The sequence below is a fragment of the Cynara cardunculus genome (genome assembly GCF_001531365.2).
Source record: "Cynara cardunculus var. scolymus isolate 2C chromosome LG 15, CcrdV1, whole genome shotgun sequence".
Classification (NCBI taxonomy): Eukaryota; Viridiplantae; Streptophyta; class Magnoliopsida; order Asterales; family Asteraceae; genus Cynara; species Cynara cardunculus.
In genome coordinates, this window is record NC_037542.1 from 17,956,180 (window position 1) to 17,973,242 (window position 17,063).

The 17,063-nt window shown below is 33.5% G+C and overlaps 2 protein-coding genes across 2 annotated transcripts; both read right to left on the bottom strand.

Annotated features, from left to right (window-relative positions):
- Positions 1-4,120: 4,120 nt before the first annotated feature.
- LOC112527982 (ethylene-responsive transcription factor ERF061-like) lies at positions 4,121-5,417 on the bottom strand. The gene is made up of 2 exons (XM_025138857.1): positions 4,266-5,417; positions 4,121-4,166 (listed from the first exon to the last, which is right to left on the bottom strand). Exon 1 carries the CDS (start codon positions 5,189-5,191, stop codon positions 4,289-4,291), a length of 903 nt encoding a protein of 300 aa, XP_024994625.1. The 5' UTR covers positions 5,192-5,417; the 3' UTR covers positions 4,121-4,166; positions 4,266-4,288.
- An 8,257-nt stretch (positions 5,418-13,674) lies between these two features.
- On the bottom strand, positions 13,675-14,520 carry LOC112528718 (ethylene-responsive transcription factor ERF061-like). Its single transcript, XM_025139748.1, has one exon. It carries the CDS (start codon positions 14,492-14,494, stop codon positions 13,718-13,720), a length of 777 nt encoding a protein of 258 aa, XP_024995516.1. The 5' UTR covers positions 14,495-14,520; the 3' UTR covers positions 13,675-13,717.
- Positions 14,521-17,063: the final 2,543 nt, after the last annotated feature.

The window sequence follows — 17,063 nt, forward strand, 5'->3', positions numbered from 1 at the left end:
TATTAAAAATATTTTTTAAATTTAATTTTTTTTATAAATGTAAGTATTTTTTTGTTATATTTGTTTAATTTTATAGATCTAAATCATATTTGGTTTAAAAATGTTTAGAGACTTAATCGTTCAAAAGATTAATGTTCATTGGGTTTTTTTTTCGGATTTTTTTAACTATTTTACCACATTAACTAGTTGTACAAATCATAAGAATGTATTCAACATGTTTTAGAAAAGTCCAAAGAGTTATTTAACATGTTTTGGATTGTCCAAGGACTTATTTGTTTCAAAAAATTATCCAATGAGTTATTTAACATGTTTTAAATTGTCGAAGAAGTTATTTAACATGTTTTGGAATGTCCAATGACTTATTTGTTCCAAAAAATGTCCAAGAAGTTATTTAACCTGTTTTGGAATGTCTAAGGACTTATTTGTTCCAAAAAAATTGTCCAATGACTTAATCATTCCAAACACTAAAGTCTATTGAGTTTTTTTTAGACTTTTCCCTATTATTAAACCAAAAACAAATTACTTTGTTATTAAATATAAATTAAATTATAATAAAAATTGTAAAGAAGTTACACAAAAAAACGAGAACTATTAAATAGTTAATTTGATACTAATATCGATTTATTTTTTTCAAATTTTTATGTTATCTTCAAATTTATATTTCATTCAAAAATAAAAATATTATTGTTTTTCTTAAAACCATATGAAATCGTATTATATTAATAGAGACGGAATAAAAACTAAACATTACAATGAAAATTTATTTCGCTGCATTAGACGAGTACCTTTTAGTGATTAAAAGTTAAAACTTCAACTTTATGTACAAGTGTTGGGCTTGGGCTATAGCCTATTAGGTGTACAATACATTATGTTTACGGAGAATTGGCCTAACCCTCACCGGACTGGTGGCCCACTTATTCCCGCCATTTTCATGGCACAGAAATACATAATCCACCTTTCACGAGATTTTATCGCCACCAGCGCTTTGGTGTTTCCCCCGCGATAGGTTTCAGGCGGAGGATCTCAGGTGTCGTCGCTTCACGTCATTAGTGCTGTCCAATGGCCAAGTATGAAGTATCATCATCAGTACTGTTCGTCGATGTGTTCATCTTATCGGCACGTTTCAATTTTCATGTTCAATGGTTAGGTTCCGATAGTTTTAGTCCATGTGTTCAGTTTCAGACTCAGTGGCTTGCAACAGCAGAGTGAAGATGGATTCAATGCCAATGACCGCAAAGTGTATTACGGTAATTTCAATAAAAGACGCTCTCCTTGTGGATTCACTATGCCTACATATACTATGTGATCTTATTAATTTGTTGGGAGGTTTCCTATTTTTCTATTGATTATATGCACAAATTGATGTCATATGGAATCCATTCATGTGGCAAATGATCGTATTAAGTTCTTTGCACGTAGAAAGAGCTTCTCATACACGCGGGATCGAGTATATCTAATGATTCTTAAGTAAATTTTGAATACTTAAAACATTATGCGGTACTGCTGCCACGAAATTCTCTGCAATTTTTATGTGAAGATGCATCACGAAAGCTGCAATGAACAAAATATATGTAATCTGTTATGTTTCTTCTTCAAATCAGGCACACAGGCTTCATAGGTGTGTCAATGAGATCGTAGGCATGTTACATGAAGGCCGAAGCATGTGCATAATTATGTATGTCCACTGTACTTCCCTTTCACTATCAACTTATTCATAATCATGAATTCATGACATAGAAGCATTTCATACAAGTTACGAATGCCTTCAGTTTCTTAATGGCAAAACTTACAATGACAGTAGCCAGATTTTAGTTTTTGACGGTTGTTAGCATATGTTAGGAATTGGGATTCGAGATGATTTGTGGACCGAAATAATCTATCGTGAAATTTCACTTTCCAAATACAATAATTAGTCCCCTTATAGCCTTGAGTATCACGAATTTCGTATTGAGATAATCCAAGAGAAACTCTCATCTCAAAGACTGAGATTGATTTTTTATATACACCCAGATTCTCGTTTACATATTTATATGACTGAACGACGGCTACGAGCGTTTATAACTGTTAATGGATATTTGGGAGCAACTACAACGGTATCAAAATCAGAATGAACATTCAGAATCTGGACCCACGGTCTAGAGCTCTGCTCTGACTCTAAGGTCCAGAGTTCTGACTCTAAAGTCCAGAGCTCTGGTTGCTCTATCTCTTATCGAGACTTTAGTCGAATTTCTATGAATTTTGGGAACAATTTCAAGAAGGTTTCCAACCTTCTGAAATTCATGATTCTTCCAGATCATTCGAAACTAAAGTTCTCTAAGTCTAACTATTCTTAGAATCCATAAACCTCAGGATGCTGCCACTCGAACCCGTCCGAACCACCTTGGACCCTGCTAGGGGGGCTGCCTCTAGAACCCCACAAGGGGACGCGGCCGCCTTGACCCCCGCCTTATGGCAATTTAAGGTGATAAAGAGAAATTTATGAGTGTGCACTCCGCACCTCCTATACTCACTTATGTTTGTCTTATCAATTAATCGATCTCATGTAAATCACAATCACAATAAAATGATTGATGCATCTAAAATAACCAACAACATAATCTATTTGGTAGGATAGATGCCAAATGTGTACTCAGTAGAGGCTTCTACTTCCCTCCATTTTGCAGCACAAACTTCTATTTGATATGCTGTTCTAGACTTAGCTAGAAAGCGGAATCTTTTTGGTATTCTTTCCACCGATAACAGCTGGAAATCTGTTGGCATTTGTACACATGTGGTAGGCAATTCTTAAAATCCAAATCAGTCTTGTTTGTGGATATTAGACATTCCTGTAAGGAATTAGGACCACAGTATGTTATCATATGTTATTTTCCGCATATTCAAGAGTATAAAGGATAACTCAAGATATATGGCTCAGCATTGCCCAACACCCTACCCATTCTCAAGTATAGGGGACCCAACCTGCCACTAAAAGGGTTCGGGCTAAGAGTGACCCTGAACAAGCAGGGATCGGCTTTCTTGTTAAAGGCTCTTTGCGAATTAGGATCCTTCTTTTCCCATAAGTATGGTAGTAATAGGTAAAAAAATGTAACTTTTGATACAATCAACATAAAGATTCACATAATCTTCATCATCTTTCTTCAGTTATCGCTATGCCAAGCTAACCTTGGGTGGGACTATAGCTACTGGTCTGGTGATCATGTGGAAGGACTGAGGTTGAAGGAGAAGAAAACTAGCAACAACAGTGTACAAAGTACTCACACTTCTGCAAAGTAGCTAAAGCACGGCACCATAAGATTGTAACTAATCAGTCGCTTCTGAGAGATATGTTATAATCTCGAATATTCTCGATATGATATTTCTTTTATTAGCCAAGAAATCACACTTGAGGATGTGAAACTTTTGCATACGACCCATTCATGCACCTTTGGTAATTAACTTGGTTACGATTAAATTCTTTGTTGTAAAGCTTAGGGGCTGTTTGGTTGGTTTTCTATTAAGACTTGTATAGATAAAGTTGTCTTTGTAGATTAATCTGTTTGTTTAGATTGATAAGGTTTTTGTTTGGGAGGGGTTTTTCATAGATGGAAGGGACATGTTTTTTAATTGGAAGGAACAAGTTTTGGATAAAACTTGGCTTTCTGCATAAAGCTCCACCTAATAAGCCACTACCAAATAGTCATTTATAACTGGCCGAATAAGCTGTGAACCTCAGTAAGCTCATTAAGCTGCTGACAAATAGGCCCTTAGTGTACGATCAGTAGATTTTGAGCAGTAACATCCAAGTATGGCTTACCTCTCTCCTGCTCATACTAACAAAAAAAGGTTCTAAGAAACCGTTGGTTTATTCCTCACAAGACGTCTGAAATAAGATCGCTTGATGTGGGCAGCTGGTATAGGTAAATTGGTGGCTTTATGCAGTTCAACCATTTTCAGCCATCGCTTAAAACTTGAGCCAAATACAAACACTGTTTAATGATCTAAATAGTAAGTCATTGAACTCGTTAAACCGAGTTAAGTAAAAAAAACAAACATGCGTTCAATTGATAAAATGAACATAAAACCGTAAAGATAAAGAGTAATTCTTTCAAGAAACTTTAACAATTCTTAGTAATATTAGCTCATCATGAATCTGCATTTTACATGGGGAAAGACATTTCAGCATTCCCCTGCATAAAATTGGAAAACAGTACCTAAAATTAGTGCATGCTTAAATCAGAATTTGGATGATTAAATTTGATGCAGGTACTGCTGCAGATAGTTAAAACCTCTTTTGGATGGATACTAAGTCTCAGTTTGCTAGAACTTCCCAAATTAACTCTGGATCATATGATGGCAGACGAGCAAGAGAGCATCCTTCAAACTCCGACTCATCTGTTACCGCCCCTACCGCCACCTTTGACTCACCGGAGGCTGAACAGCGTGAACTCTCTCCCTTCCAGAACCCATCTTCAGACATACTTGGTGATATCAATTCGTTCCCAACACACGAAATCGAAGATGAATATTCAGTTTTCATCACTTTTTCTCTTTCTTCATCACTACCAACACTGTCATTCTTCTTCTTGTTCTTCTTGTTCTTCCTATTGGCTTTCTCTCTCCTCACTTTCTGGCAAATAGCCTGAATCTTGGCATCAACAGCACTCTTAAGAGCATTCAGCCTCTGCCCATCTCCAATCAACCCCAATTGAGTTGAATCCTGGAGGTTTGGGAAATTCAACCGTGCATATTCACCTCGTAGCTTATAAGCCGCTCGATCATAAGCATAAGCTGCAGCCTCAGCCGTCTCATAAGTCCCCAACCAGACCCTCATTCTGTTCTGAGGTAGTCTGATCTCAGCCACCCATTTACCCCAATGCCTCTGCCTCACTCCTCTGTAAAGCTTCTTCTTGTAGGGATTCATATAGTAATCCGAATACCCAGAGTACCTAGTCGGGATTGTTATCGTTGAACTCAATTTCCCGATCTTTCCCATGTTTTGCTCGGAGAATTTCTGGAGCAAATCTCTCTGTTTCAGGTAAACTGAAGAGCCTAGAGGTTGATGGGGGGAGTTAGAGGTAACTGATGATGATGGGCATTGAGTGAATATTGAATCTAAGGTATTGCTACCACTCCCACCACTTAAAATTAGATTAGAAAGAGAAGATCCAATATCATTGTTTGTATAAAAACTGTATCTATTGTTTTGTTGCATGATGGGCAATTTCTTGCAGAAGAATAATTAGGAACAGGAGATAGAAAAAAACCAGAGGAAACAGAGCACCTCTATAAAGGAGAATTGTTTCTTCTCTTCTCAATAGATTGACTACTTCTGTAGGTAATCTAACAAAAGAGCTTTTAAAATTGACTTTTTTTTGCAGAACAACAGGAAGAATATGCCAAGTAGTGAGGAGCTTTTGACTCTTGTGTGAAATGGGAACCAAAGAAAATTTCCAGGTTTGAAATCTCTGCTCATTTGGTATCTTGTTGGTCTATTTATAGCTGCAAATGCTAAAGATTTTCCATGGTACCTTTAGACAATTTATGTGAATGACCCTTTTGCCCATGAAACATGAGTAAGCGAACAAAAACCCAATAGACTATTTTTAGTGAACATTTTGGATAAAGTTGTCTGTGTGATTTAATCTGTCTATATAGATTGAGAGAGTTTTCTCATAGATGAAAGGAGCGTGTTCTTTAATTGGGAGATATAGGTTTGGAAAAACTTGGCTTTTTGCATAAAGCTTTCCTTAGAATCTTATTGAATAAGCTACTTTTTATATCATTAATAAGTCACTACCAAACAGTTATGTATAACTGACCGAATAAGCTAAGAGGCCGTTTACCAAACACTTACCCTGATAAGTGATTACCGACAAAATTAACACTATCACTTGCTTACCAGGTAAGATTTTAGTCCACCAAAACAATATCTATGCAACGATTTACCTGGTTAGTGCTAATTGTGGTAAGAGTCGTCGCCCTCACTTGCCAGCTAAAACTCTTGGTCCTTGTTTTCACTCTTACATGGTAAGATTCTTGGTTCTTGCCATATTCATCCGCCAAGGTAACGTGACTTGGTAAGCGTTTGGTAAACGGGTCCCAAGACTTATTAAGCCGCCAACAAACAGACTCTTAATATCTAAAATCCTTAAAAATACCCGGCTTTTAGAACCATTATATTTCGCAATAACGAGTGATTTCGATAATACCCAATAATTTACGATTTTACATTTTTTGTTCATTCAATAGGATCATGTTAAGTTAAAAAAGGAAGATCTTTGGGTTCACATTTTGTGTCTCAATGGGCCTTAATTTTAGTTGTGAATAAAGTGAAACCTTTTAGTTCTTGTTGGTAGAAAGATTGTGAGAGTTATTTTTATTCATAATGAATAAATAGTTAAAGAAATGTGAATCAGAAGAGTGCCACAGCCACTGGCCACTGCCACGCGTGGTTGTGGTCTCCATTTTGCTTTTATCATAGGATGGTATGGGTCTTCTCCAGGAGAAATTTGCTTCCACTCCTTTTTTCATCAATCCTTTTTTTTAAAGCTGACATATTAAATGTAAAGAGTTTGAAATTAGGTTTTGGAGCAATGTACAAGTGTTAGGGTTGTTTGGTTGGTTTTTTAATAAGTCCTAAAGAAAAAGCTGTTTGGTAAACCGCACTGTATTTTACGGTGTAGTTTGGTAAGGTTTGAAGTTTATGCGGTGCGGTTTGCAGTTTGGAAAAATGTTCAAACTGCATATGCGGTGCGGTTTAGCCTCATACCACACCAAACTGCACCATGAATACCCCTACCTAAAAGACTGATTCATTCCTTTTGATGCGTGAAAACGCGTCTATCATGTTTACACTTTTCATGCGTGTTGTTGATTGTCTGTCTCATCACATTTCTTTAACGTAGTTTAAGAGGTATTGGTGAATTTTGTACTGTAATATAACTTTAGTGTACTATACGTCTCTTTTAGGGTTTTTGTTTTTTTCTACATAAAAGTTAAGTTGGAAATCTTTTGCACCGAATAAGTTATGATTACGCGTATTTGATGTAGAAAAAAACCCTAGAAATGTAAAGTAAAAATGACTTTTTTTTTATTAACATGGATATCCAACCCGTTATGCGAGTCGCATCCCAGGGAGACCACTTGTTTTGCAGATAGCTCGGAGTCACCGCATTTGAATATCCGTGGCCACGAGGGGATTTTTATTCCTCCTTGGATTTGAACTTGAGACCTCCTGGTACTTTTGATCTTTGAAGCCAAACTCAAACCAATCAAATACCACCCGTATGGTTATAAGTCAAAATGACTCTTGGGTTAGGACTAGGAGAATCAAAATTGAATCCAAGTGTAACTATGGTTTTACTTCGCTTGTCCTTTTTGAGTATTAATATAAATATACACTTATTATAAATTCAATGAGGAAAATGATTAATTATATACATGAAGGGACCTAATATTTTGTAAAACATGTTATATCGGTAGAACTAGCAGATACATGATAAATTTAAGAATCTCGACAATGTACATGGTATCAATGTTGGATTTCAAAATCTAAAACCAAACCTTATGGATATTTTTCAAAACCCATGTTCGTGGTAGCTACGAACGTATCATGATTCAACTTTCACGAAAATGTAGAGACAAATGACATTAAGAAGTTTGAAAATTAAAACCCTAGCTTGAAGAGTAGATGAGACTTTTTTTTTTCTTGTATCGTATTATAATTTTCATTTTTGTACGTAAAATATTTTTTAATTCATCTGTGTTGATGAAACATGAGTATATGAATCGAGTGATTGCATATTACGTTGAATTTTAGAATTAGAAATAGAGATAATAAAATTGTGAGAGCATTTTCAACAACTATGTTAATTGTTAAATACAAGTGTATTGAGATAATAAATTTCTTAAATATTTTAATTATATAATTAATGTTAGAATTATTAAATAGAGTAATTGGTGGAATTAGATGTACTTTCTAGTTGTTAAAAAAATTATAGTATAATTAGGAGTTAAATCAAATGAGAGCCATATAAAGGATAAATAGGCATGATAATTTTGGGGAACCAACTTTTAAAATTATCATTTTGGGTGCAAGTTGGTTCCCCAAAATAGGAATGTAAATTAGTTCCCCAAAATAGGAATCAGGTGCAAGTTGGCTTTCCAAAATGACGATTTTAAAAATTGGTTCCTCAAAATGACGATTTTAAAAGTTGGTTCCCTAAAATAAGAATCATGTGCAAGTTAGTTCCTCAAAATAACGATTTTGAAAATTGGTTCCCAAAATAAAAATTAAATAAAAATTAGTTTCATTTTGATACAATTTTCCTTTCTTTTTAACTATGAATATTGGACACGTTATATATAGAATTGAAGGGTTAGATGGCGATGAGGCATGAGGATAAGGAAACATTAAATTCAAAAAGTAGGGTGGTGAATGGTGATGGGGTTTGTTGAAAAGGTGGTGGTGAGTAGCGTTACATCGTGGTGGTCCATCTTCCATCTCCATGTGAAAATCCAAAAGTCAAACTACCCACCTTTTCCCTTTACACCTTTTCCTTCCCATGCCTCTCTCTCTCTCTCTCTTTCTCCATCTCCACCTCTACCTTCCATTCCTTTTTACACTTCATGATTGGGTCTTATTATTTCAAAATCCATAAATTAGTCTAAGAAGCTGTTTATTAAAACACTTACCTAGTAAATGTTTATCGGATAAAATTCAACATTATCGTTTACTTTTCTGGTAAGATTTGAGTCCGACAAAACAACATTATATGTAATAACTTACTCGGTAAGCGCCAACCGTGGTAAGAATCGTCGTCATCACTTACCGGGTAAGACTCTCGGTTCTTGTCTTCGCTCTTACAGAGTAAGATTCTTGGTGCTTGTCGTATTCATCTGGTAAGGTAATGTGACTTGATTAGCGGTTACACATGTAAGCATTTGGTAAACGTCCCCTAAATATAGGAACCAAATCTGTAAATTAGTATAAATATTTCCTTTATCTTTTTTACTTTTATTTTTGACCTCTTCGTAACTTGAGAAAATGTTTCTCATATATTTGACGTCTTTATTTAAAAAAACAGAAAAAAAAAACAGCTAAAAAAGTAAAAGATTTCAACCAAAATCACTGCTTTATTAATTTCTGCTTAAAATTCAAAACTAAAAGACTTGGGGTGATGTTGGCCACGTTGCATGGGGGGTCGACATCGCAAGGGGGAGGGATTGATGGTTAAGAGGGGTGTAAAGCTGTATAATATAAGTTATTAATGTACTACTCATGTTGTACAATTAATTAAATCTTAATATTTAAAATTATAAAAAAAAAACTAAATTAGTGAATTTGATAAAATACTTCTTAATTTTCTTACTTTTTTTTTTAATTTTAAATTTGAATGACATAATTATTGTTTTTTATGGTATTTTAATTGGATTTGATTTAAATGATTCTACTTTATGATGGGTATTTTACTTTTTATAAATTCTTTTTCTTAAAAATTACTTTAGTTATTAAATTTACAAATATTTAATTGTTTGATTTCACTTGACCTCTTCTATTAAGATTTACTAGAAGGATACACATACAATATATCGAGATACATATCGATTTTAATGTTTCGTTTTTTTGTATCAGTTGATGTTATAATACGGTTTTATGTGATTTTGCTAAAGTGATAATATCTTTTTTTGAATAAAATGTAAATATGAAGATATATTATAAAAAAGTGAAAAATAATATTGATATATTAGTACAAAACTAACTATTTAAAGTTTCTTTTTTTTTTTGTGTATTTCTTTAATTCATTTTTTTATTTTTGGTTTAATAATATTTTTTTTTATAAAGATAATAATTAAGTATTTTGTTAGAATTAAATGGTTATCTTAATTATATTTTAGATTATGTTTATCTGTAGTTAGTTACACAAATTCAAACATGAAGCTTTAATAAGTTGTATTTACATACAATTTATTTGTGATCTTGAATTTTATGTAATATGCATCAATAAACAGTATTTCATGCATAAAAAATGGGTTTTAAGAGTTTTTGTCAAATGTTTTATAGTATAGTATAGATAAATAGGTTTAACGGTTATCTTGTACTTAAACATATTTAATAGTTGGTTATGAATTCTTTTTATAAAGTTCAATCGTATTAATAAGGTGTGTATGTATATTTATATATATGTATGTATGTATATATATATATATATATAGAGAGAGAGAGAGAGAGAAAGAGAGAGAGAGACTTGGGGTTACGTGAGATCAGTCTGTTTTTGTGAAACCTGTAGGATCATTTTTTTTACACTTGAAACTTTACATCAAAATACTATGTAAGTATTATTGATTTGTACATTATGCTTTAACGCTTATATTTTTAAAAAGTAAGAGTTCCTTAAAAGATCAATTTTATAAGTGAAACTAATCTGTAAATCATATTAAAATGTATAAAGTTAAGACTTGGGATCACGTGAGACCATCATCTTTTCGTGAGACCACATTTTTACACTTGAAACTTCGTATTAAGGCGTTGTGAATGTTACATTTATATTGTTTTACTGTGAAGGTTCGACTTTTTTTTACCTTCACAACATTTTGTTGTGAAGTTTTGAGTGTAAAAAAAAGATCCCATTGATCTTACAAAAACAAATTGGTCTCACGTGAACCTAACCCACAAAATTAATTTTATTAACAAACTTTAAATAGATATACGTTTGTCAACTTTTATGTACAAATGAATTAGTAAAAAATGAAATGTACAAAAATGAATCTACTAACACACTTTACATGAAAATACATGTAATCACATATTTAGCATATAAAAAAAAATTAGAGTTTGATACAAAGCGAAGAAAGAGGTAGCAGCGGGATTGAAGATGAAGCATTTGAACGAAGCCGTAGAGTGAGTACAGACTAAGAGAATCAACAAAATGAGGCAAAACAACATCACAACAAAAGTGAAGCAACGGTAAAGGGGAGGGGGATCGTTGGTTCAGATAATGGTAGCATTGTTATATTGAAAATCGACCTGAAGCAATAGTAAGGGAAAGGGGAAAACGTTGGGTTCCGATGAGAATGAGAGTTATGATGAGAACGATAAAAAAAGATTTTCTCCATTGGATCAATCAGCTTATCTTAATTGAAGAGTTCCACAAAATCAACAGCGATAAAGAACACTGGATCAAATTTCGTTTAAAGTGCAAATCATGAACTGGTTTAAGATTAAAGTGATCAATAGTTCAAATCTTTTTTTATATTTCTCACCTTAACTCTTATTTTTATGCGATAGAAATATGTAAAATTGGAAATGGATCAATGGTGCACTTTCCATTTAGAGGTGAAAATATGGAAATCAAACATGATGAACCCAGAAACCGACCAATCAAATTCTATGAATGAGAATCATTATAATAGCATCTACGCTGGTCGAACCTTCAAGAACCTCACTTATCAAACCTCACTTTCCATTTTTTAATTTATAAAATGTAATTTTATTTTATAGGTTATTATATAAATTATATATATATATATATATATTAAAATTCAAATATAATTTATTAATTTCATTTTTCTATATTAATTTTAATTTAAACTTATTAATATAAATTTTAATTTTTTAAAACTTATTAATATAAATTCAATAGTATATGAAAAATAATCTCAACTTAATAATATAATGAGATAATTAAAAATTAAATTTACTAATGTAAAAACTTGTATAAAACAAGGAAACAAACAATAAAACAACATTAATACAATTATTTTATAATAATTAATTTAGATTTTTTAATCAATTTTAAATTATATGTTTTATAGATTTATTAAAATAAAATAAAATGATTAAGAAATAATATAAATAATAAATAAAATGATAACAAGAAATGAAGGTAAAAAAAACTCGGGTTCTTGTTTAAGGACCTATATTTTGTGATTGGACAAGAACTTTTAAAGAGAAAGTTGTAGATCGCTGATAGTTCGTGTTGGAATCAAGGACCGTCATATTTTGGTTTACGATAGTTTATGCTTTTGGATAGTAATTTTCACTCTTTCAGGGTTGATGTTTTTCGACGAATACTTTCGGCCCTTTTTTATGTAAATGTTGATCTAAAACTTATCTTTTGATGGTAAATATATATATATATATATATATACATGTATCCCGTATTTCATTGAGGTTGAACTTGAAATTTAGCTTTAGATCTATCCATTAATTGTGGTTCGGTAACTGGTGTGTTACAAATATGGTCTACTATGGAGTTTCTTTTAAAAACTCTAAAAGGAACCTCAACCGTGGATACCCTATGGGTTGTTTGGCAGTTGCTTAATGGTTTAATACAAATGATAAAGTGGTCAGAATGATTAATAGACTCTCATGATATAGTGCAAAATAAAATATAGTTGTTTGATAATTGTTTACAATGAAATCAATACGCTGAATAGTTAAGGGAGACTCATGATACAAAATCATTCAGAAGGTTTCAGAACCATTAAGAAACAATTTTTTTTTTGTTAAATAAGATCCACCTTTTAACGATTTAGAGATTGTATCTTAATAAAACTATTAAAAGGTAAACAAACAACCCCTAATGCTATCAAACAACCATTTAAGTGGTTCCTTAGAAGTTGCCTTTCTTAAAGCTAAATTATCATTTGATTGGATGCTTAAAAAGTGAAGTAAAAAGTATAATATGAAAATGAAATGTCTTGATCTATACAGAGATGATCAAACCTTAAAAATTGTTTAACATCTGTATTAAAGTAACATTTTTTTAAATACTGTAATTGATTAACTGCTATAAAGATGTATACCAATAGAGGAAAAGAAAGAGACGCATGCAAGAACATACTGGAATTTATATGAGGTCGAGATTGAAAGATCAAGACATTTATATACGATAAGCCTTCCATAAAGTTGAGTTTTGTGGTGTAGCTTGACGAGGCCTTTCCCTTCTAAGCCTCGTATTTGTGAATATGTTGGCTGGATAACGAGTCTTCGTCTGGATCATTGTTGATTTTTAAAACGGACAAAAAAACAAGTTGGGTTGGACCAATTCGTTATGTTTTTGCAAGTATCACCGTAACGAAACTTTCTACATTTTTTGAAGCATTTTATGAAAACCCGATAAATGATATCATTTTGCCCACAATGACGTTTTTTTAAAACAATAGTTATTATTCTTTTTTCAAAGCAATAAAATGGTTTTTTCTATTTAAAGATATATTATAGGACCTGAGTGATTTAGTGAGCTTCTAGGAATGAGCTTTATGCAAAAAGCCATGTCTTTTTCAAATATTCACCTCCCAATTAAAAAAACACTCGTTCTATTTATGAAAAATTCATCCCAAACAAAAATCTTCATAATTTATACAGACAGATTAATATATACATACAGTTTTATTCATATAAGACAAAATAAAAAACCAACGAAACACCCCTAAGTGTTATAACCACTTGGTTGTGGCACACTAGTGGAGGCTCACGAGCATGTAGTCGAAAATCTCATCAACTTCAGGTTCAAATCTAGACGTTGTCAAAACCCTTGTGACCCATGGTCCATGAAAGTCATTCATGATCGTATAAGGATTAGTCGGTGCGTATATGCGAACCCAAAAAATCCATAATTACCCATAAGAAAATATTAAGCGTTAATTAAATTATTACCCAAAAAAGACTAATTATATATAAAACACTAATTGCAATATTAACCACAACATTTGACATTTTAAAGCCTCAATGTTCCTAATTAGCAAGCACTTCCCAGATCAAATCCAGGTCATACGACGGCATCCGTGCCAGTGACCAACTATCAAGCTCCGCCTCCGCCACCACCGCCGCCGCTGGTGGAAGATCACCACCGTATAACGCCGCCGCCGGCGAATCACCCACCTCCTTATCCCTCTTTCTCTCCTCCCTCTTCTTAGCTTTCTCCCTTCTCACCTTCAAACGAATCGCCTGAATCTTCTTATCCACGGCGGTCTTCAAAGCATCTATCCTCTCACCATTCCCGATCCCATCCAATCGGGTCGGATCCTTTAGGTTTGGGAAATTCAATCGAGCGTATTCTCCACGAAGCTTATACGCAGCTCGATCGTAAGCATATGCCGCCATCTCCGCCGTCTCGTAAGTCCCCAACCAAACCCTCATCCTATTCTCCGGCAGTCGGATCTCCGCCACCCATTTCCCCCGCTGTCGCTGCCGCACTCCTCTATACAAATTCTTCGAAAATCCAACTGGTTCTCTCGTGATTTGTCGTACTGTATCGAAATTCTCGGAGAATTTGAGGAGAAGATCTCTTTGTTTGAGATAAACTGAAGAACCTGATTGATCTGGAGAAACAGAGGATGGCGATTGCGATGAAGATGATGATGATGATGACGACGATGATAAGCAGCGAGAGAAGATCGAATCGAAGGTATTTGTATTTCCGACTGCTAAGATTAAATTAGACAATGAAGATTGAACGTAATTGATGGTGCTGGCATCAAAAAGGAAGGGATTCATGGTGTTTTGTTGCATGATTTTGGGAAGAAATGAGATCAGTTGGTTGGTGCTCCAAATGATGAACTCTAGATATCCGGTATTTGTAGAATGAGACACCAACTAACTCTTTACTTCGTGTCCCTCCAGTGGGGTTCACGTTAGATCATACTGTTTTCGTGAGACCTATGAAAACAAAAGTAACACATAAAACTTTTTTCTGAAAAGGTGTCCCATGCTGGTAGACGAATCCCGATAAATTGTGATTGTAAGAAATCAACCCTTATAATGACCATAATTATTGAGTATGGTCGGCAGATGGGATATCCCATCACATGTCCCAGGATCTCAACCAAAATAACATTGAAACTTCACAGCAAAACACTATAAAGGTACGAAAAACATAGAACTAGGTTTACCTTCACGTGTTCTATTGTGAAGGTTCGGGATTATTTTTATGGTAACGCGGGTCTCACGAAAACAACATTGTCTCACATGATTCAAAGTTTGTCACTCCTAAAAAATAGTTATCTATAACTTTAAATGAGATTTTAATTAAATTCGGGATATGTTAAAGAAAATAATATCATGTCCATCAAAAGAACATAGATTAAGAAGTCGTTTTACCAAGCATTTACCGGATGTCATTTATCTTATTAGTTGAGGATGACAGATTGAAAATTTTATCGTGTAACAAACATAGTAAAGACCAAGAATTTTACCTTACCTGGTAAGCGAGGAAAAAGACTTTTACACTGTGAGCGCTTAACGGGTAAAAGACACTTATCGACTATCCATTTTGATGGTCATGATTGCTACCCGATAAGTTACATAAGAGTGGTTACTCTTGTAGGTAGGCGCTACCCTGGTAAATGTTTGATTAACGAACTTTTAATTAAAATCTCATTTAATGTTATATACCTAAATATTTATCATCATCTGTAAATATAAGATCTCACATCGGTTGGGGAGGGGAATAAGGTTGTTTTATAAGGAACTAGAATCATCCTCTACCAGACGCGTTTTAAAACCATGAGTCCAAATGTGAACAAAACAAACAATATCTAGTGTGGTTAGACTGAGATATTACAGATAGTATAAGAGTCGGACTCTGTTCAATGAGACATGGTTATACAGATCCGATGAAACCAATAATATAAAACTACCATCGTTCAAATAAGGATTTATGAAACAATATTTTCAATATTCCTATAAAAAACATAAAAGAAAACTCAGAGGGTGTTTGAGATTGCTTATGAAAACTGCTTATTGACTTAAGTGTGGTATCGGTAATAAGCAGTTTTTAGTGTTTAGACAGGAGGGAAAAGAAATATGCTTATACCGGTGCCAAACCGGTAATAAAGATTTTTTGATAAGTTATTCGCTTTTAACTTATCAGATTCAACTAACTAGGTTTGGAAACCAAATTACTTTTTTAACCTCATACGCCTCCTTCCTTTAACTGGTTCATACGTCTCCTTCCTCAAGCAACCAGTTCATCAAGGGACCTTCAACCATTCCTCATAAATCGAACCAGATTTCTTGTTGTGGTATCTTCTCCATCAACATAAACCGGTCGAGACCTTCACCGACAGAGATCGAAATCGCACTTTCAGTTGAAACCTTCACCTACAGAAATCGATCGAAACTTTCACCTACAGAAATCAAAATCGAACCTTCCATTGAAACCTTCAACCAATTCCTACAAAAATCAAAAAAGGTTTAGGGTTCTTCCTTCAAGATTACTTTCTGAAAAGGCTTTAGGGTTCTTCCTCACGTAAGCGACCTTCGACAACAGTTCCTTCTTTTCTCATGTCTTTTTGGTCATTGTACATGTATAAGCAAAATTTGTCAAACATTAAAAAACAACTTATTAACTTATTACGTTTTGGTACCGCCATAAGCTAAAACACTTTTTACAAAACTCCAGTTTAATACCACATAAGTTGATAAACACATTTACAAAAAAAAACATAACTTGTTTTAAATAAGCAATCTCAAACACCCCCAATCTAATGGAAAATAAAAAGATAAAAATACATCCGATTAGTTCATACTACAACATTAATAAAACTCAAACATAAAACATAATTACATGCTTTTTATAGGGTCTTACCTGGATTCGTGGAACATGAACCGAATATAAATCTACAAATGAACATAAAGAAAGATGCTTTTTACAGGGTTTTACCTAGATTCGTGCCTTGCGACTTAGGTCGCACCAAAGGTCGTCAGCGTCTATGATTTAGTATCACATGCGATGATCTTGATGGATTATAGTATCATATTAATAACACATTTATCACATGTGATAGTACATGTGAGGGGGTTTAGTGGTGTACATACGACTTGGACAACAACCTAGATCGCGTCAAAAGTCATCCACGTCTCTGATTTAGTATCACATAAGTATCATATGTAATTGAATAATAATAACACATGTGATTGTTTATGGTAAAATGGTGTTCTCGCGTTCTCATAAAATAAAGATGTTCTCGTTTGAACCTTATATATATATATATATATATATATATATATATATATATATAGGTGAAGGTTCAAACGAGAACCCATATGATTTGCGAGAACGCGAGAACAACCCAATAAC

Coding starts and splice junctions, on each gene's coding strand:
- LOC112527982 (XM_025138857.1), bottom strand. CDS start 5,191: ATGCAACAAAACAATAGATACAGTTTTTATACAAACAATGATATTGGA.
- LOC112528718 (XM_025139748.1), bottom strand. CDS start 14,494: ATGCAACAAAACACCATGAATCCCTTCCTTTTTGATGCCAGCACCATC.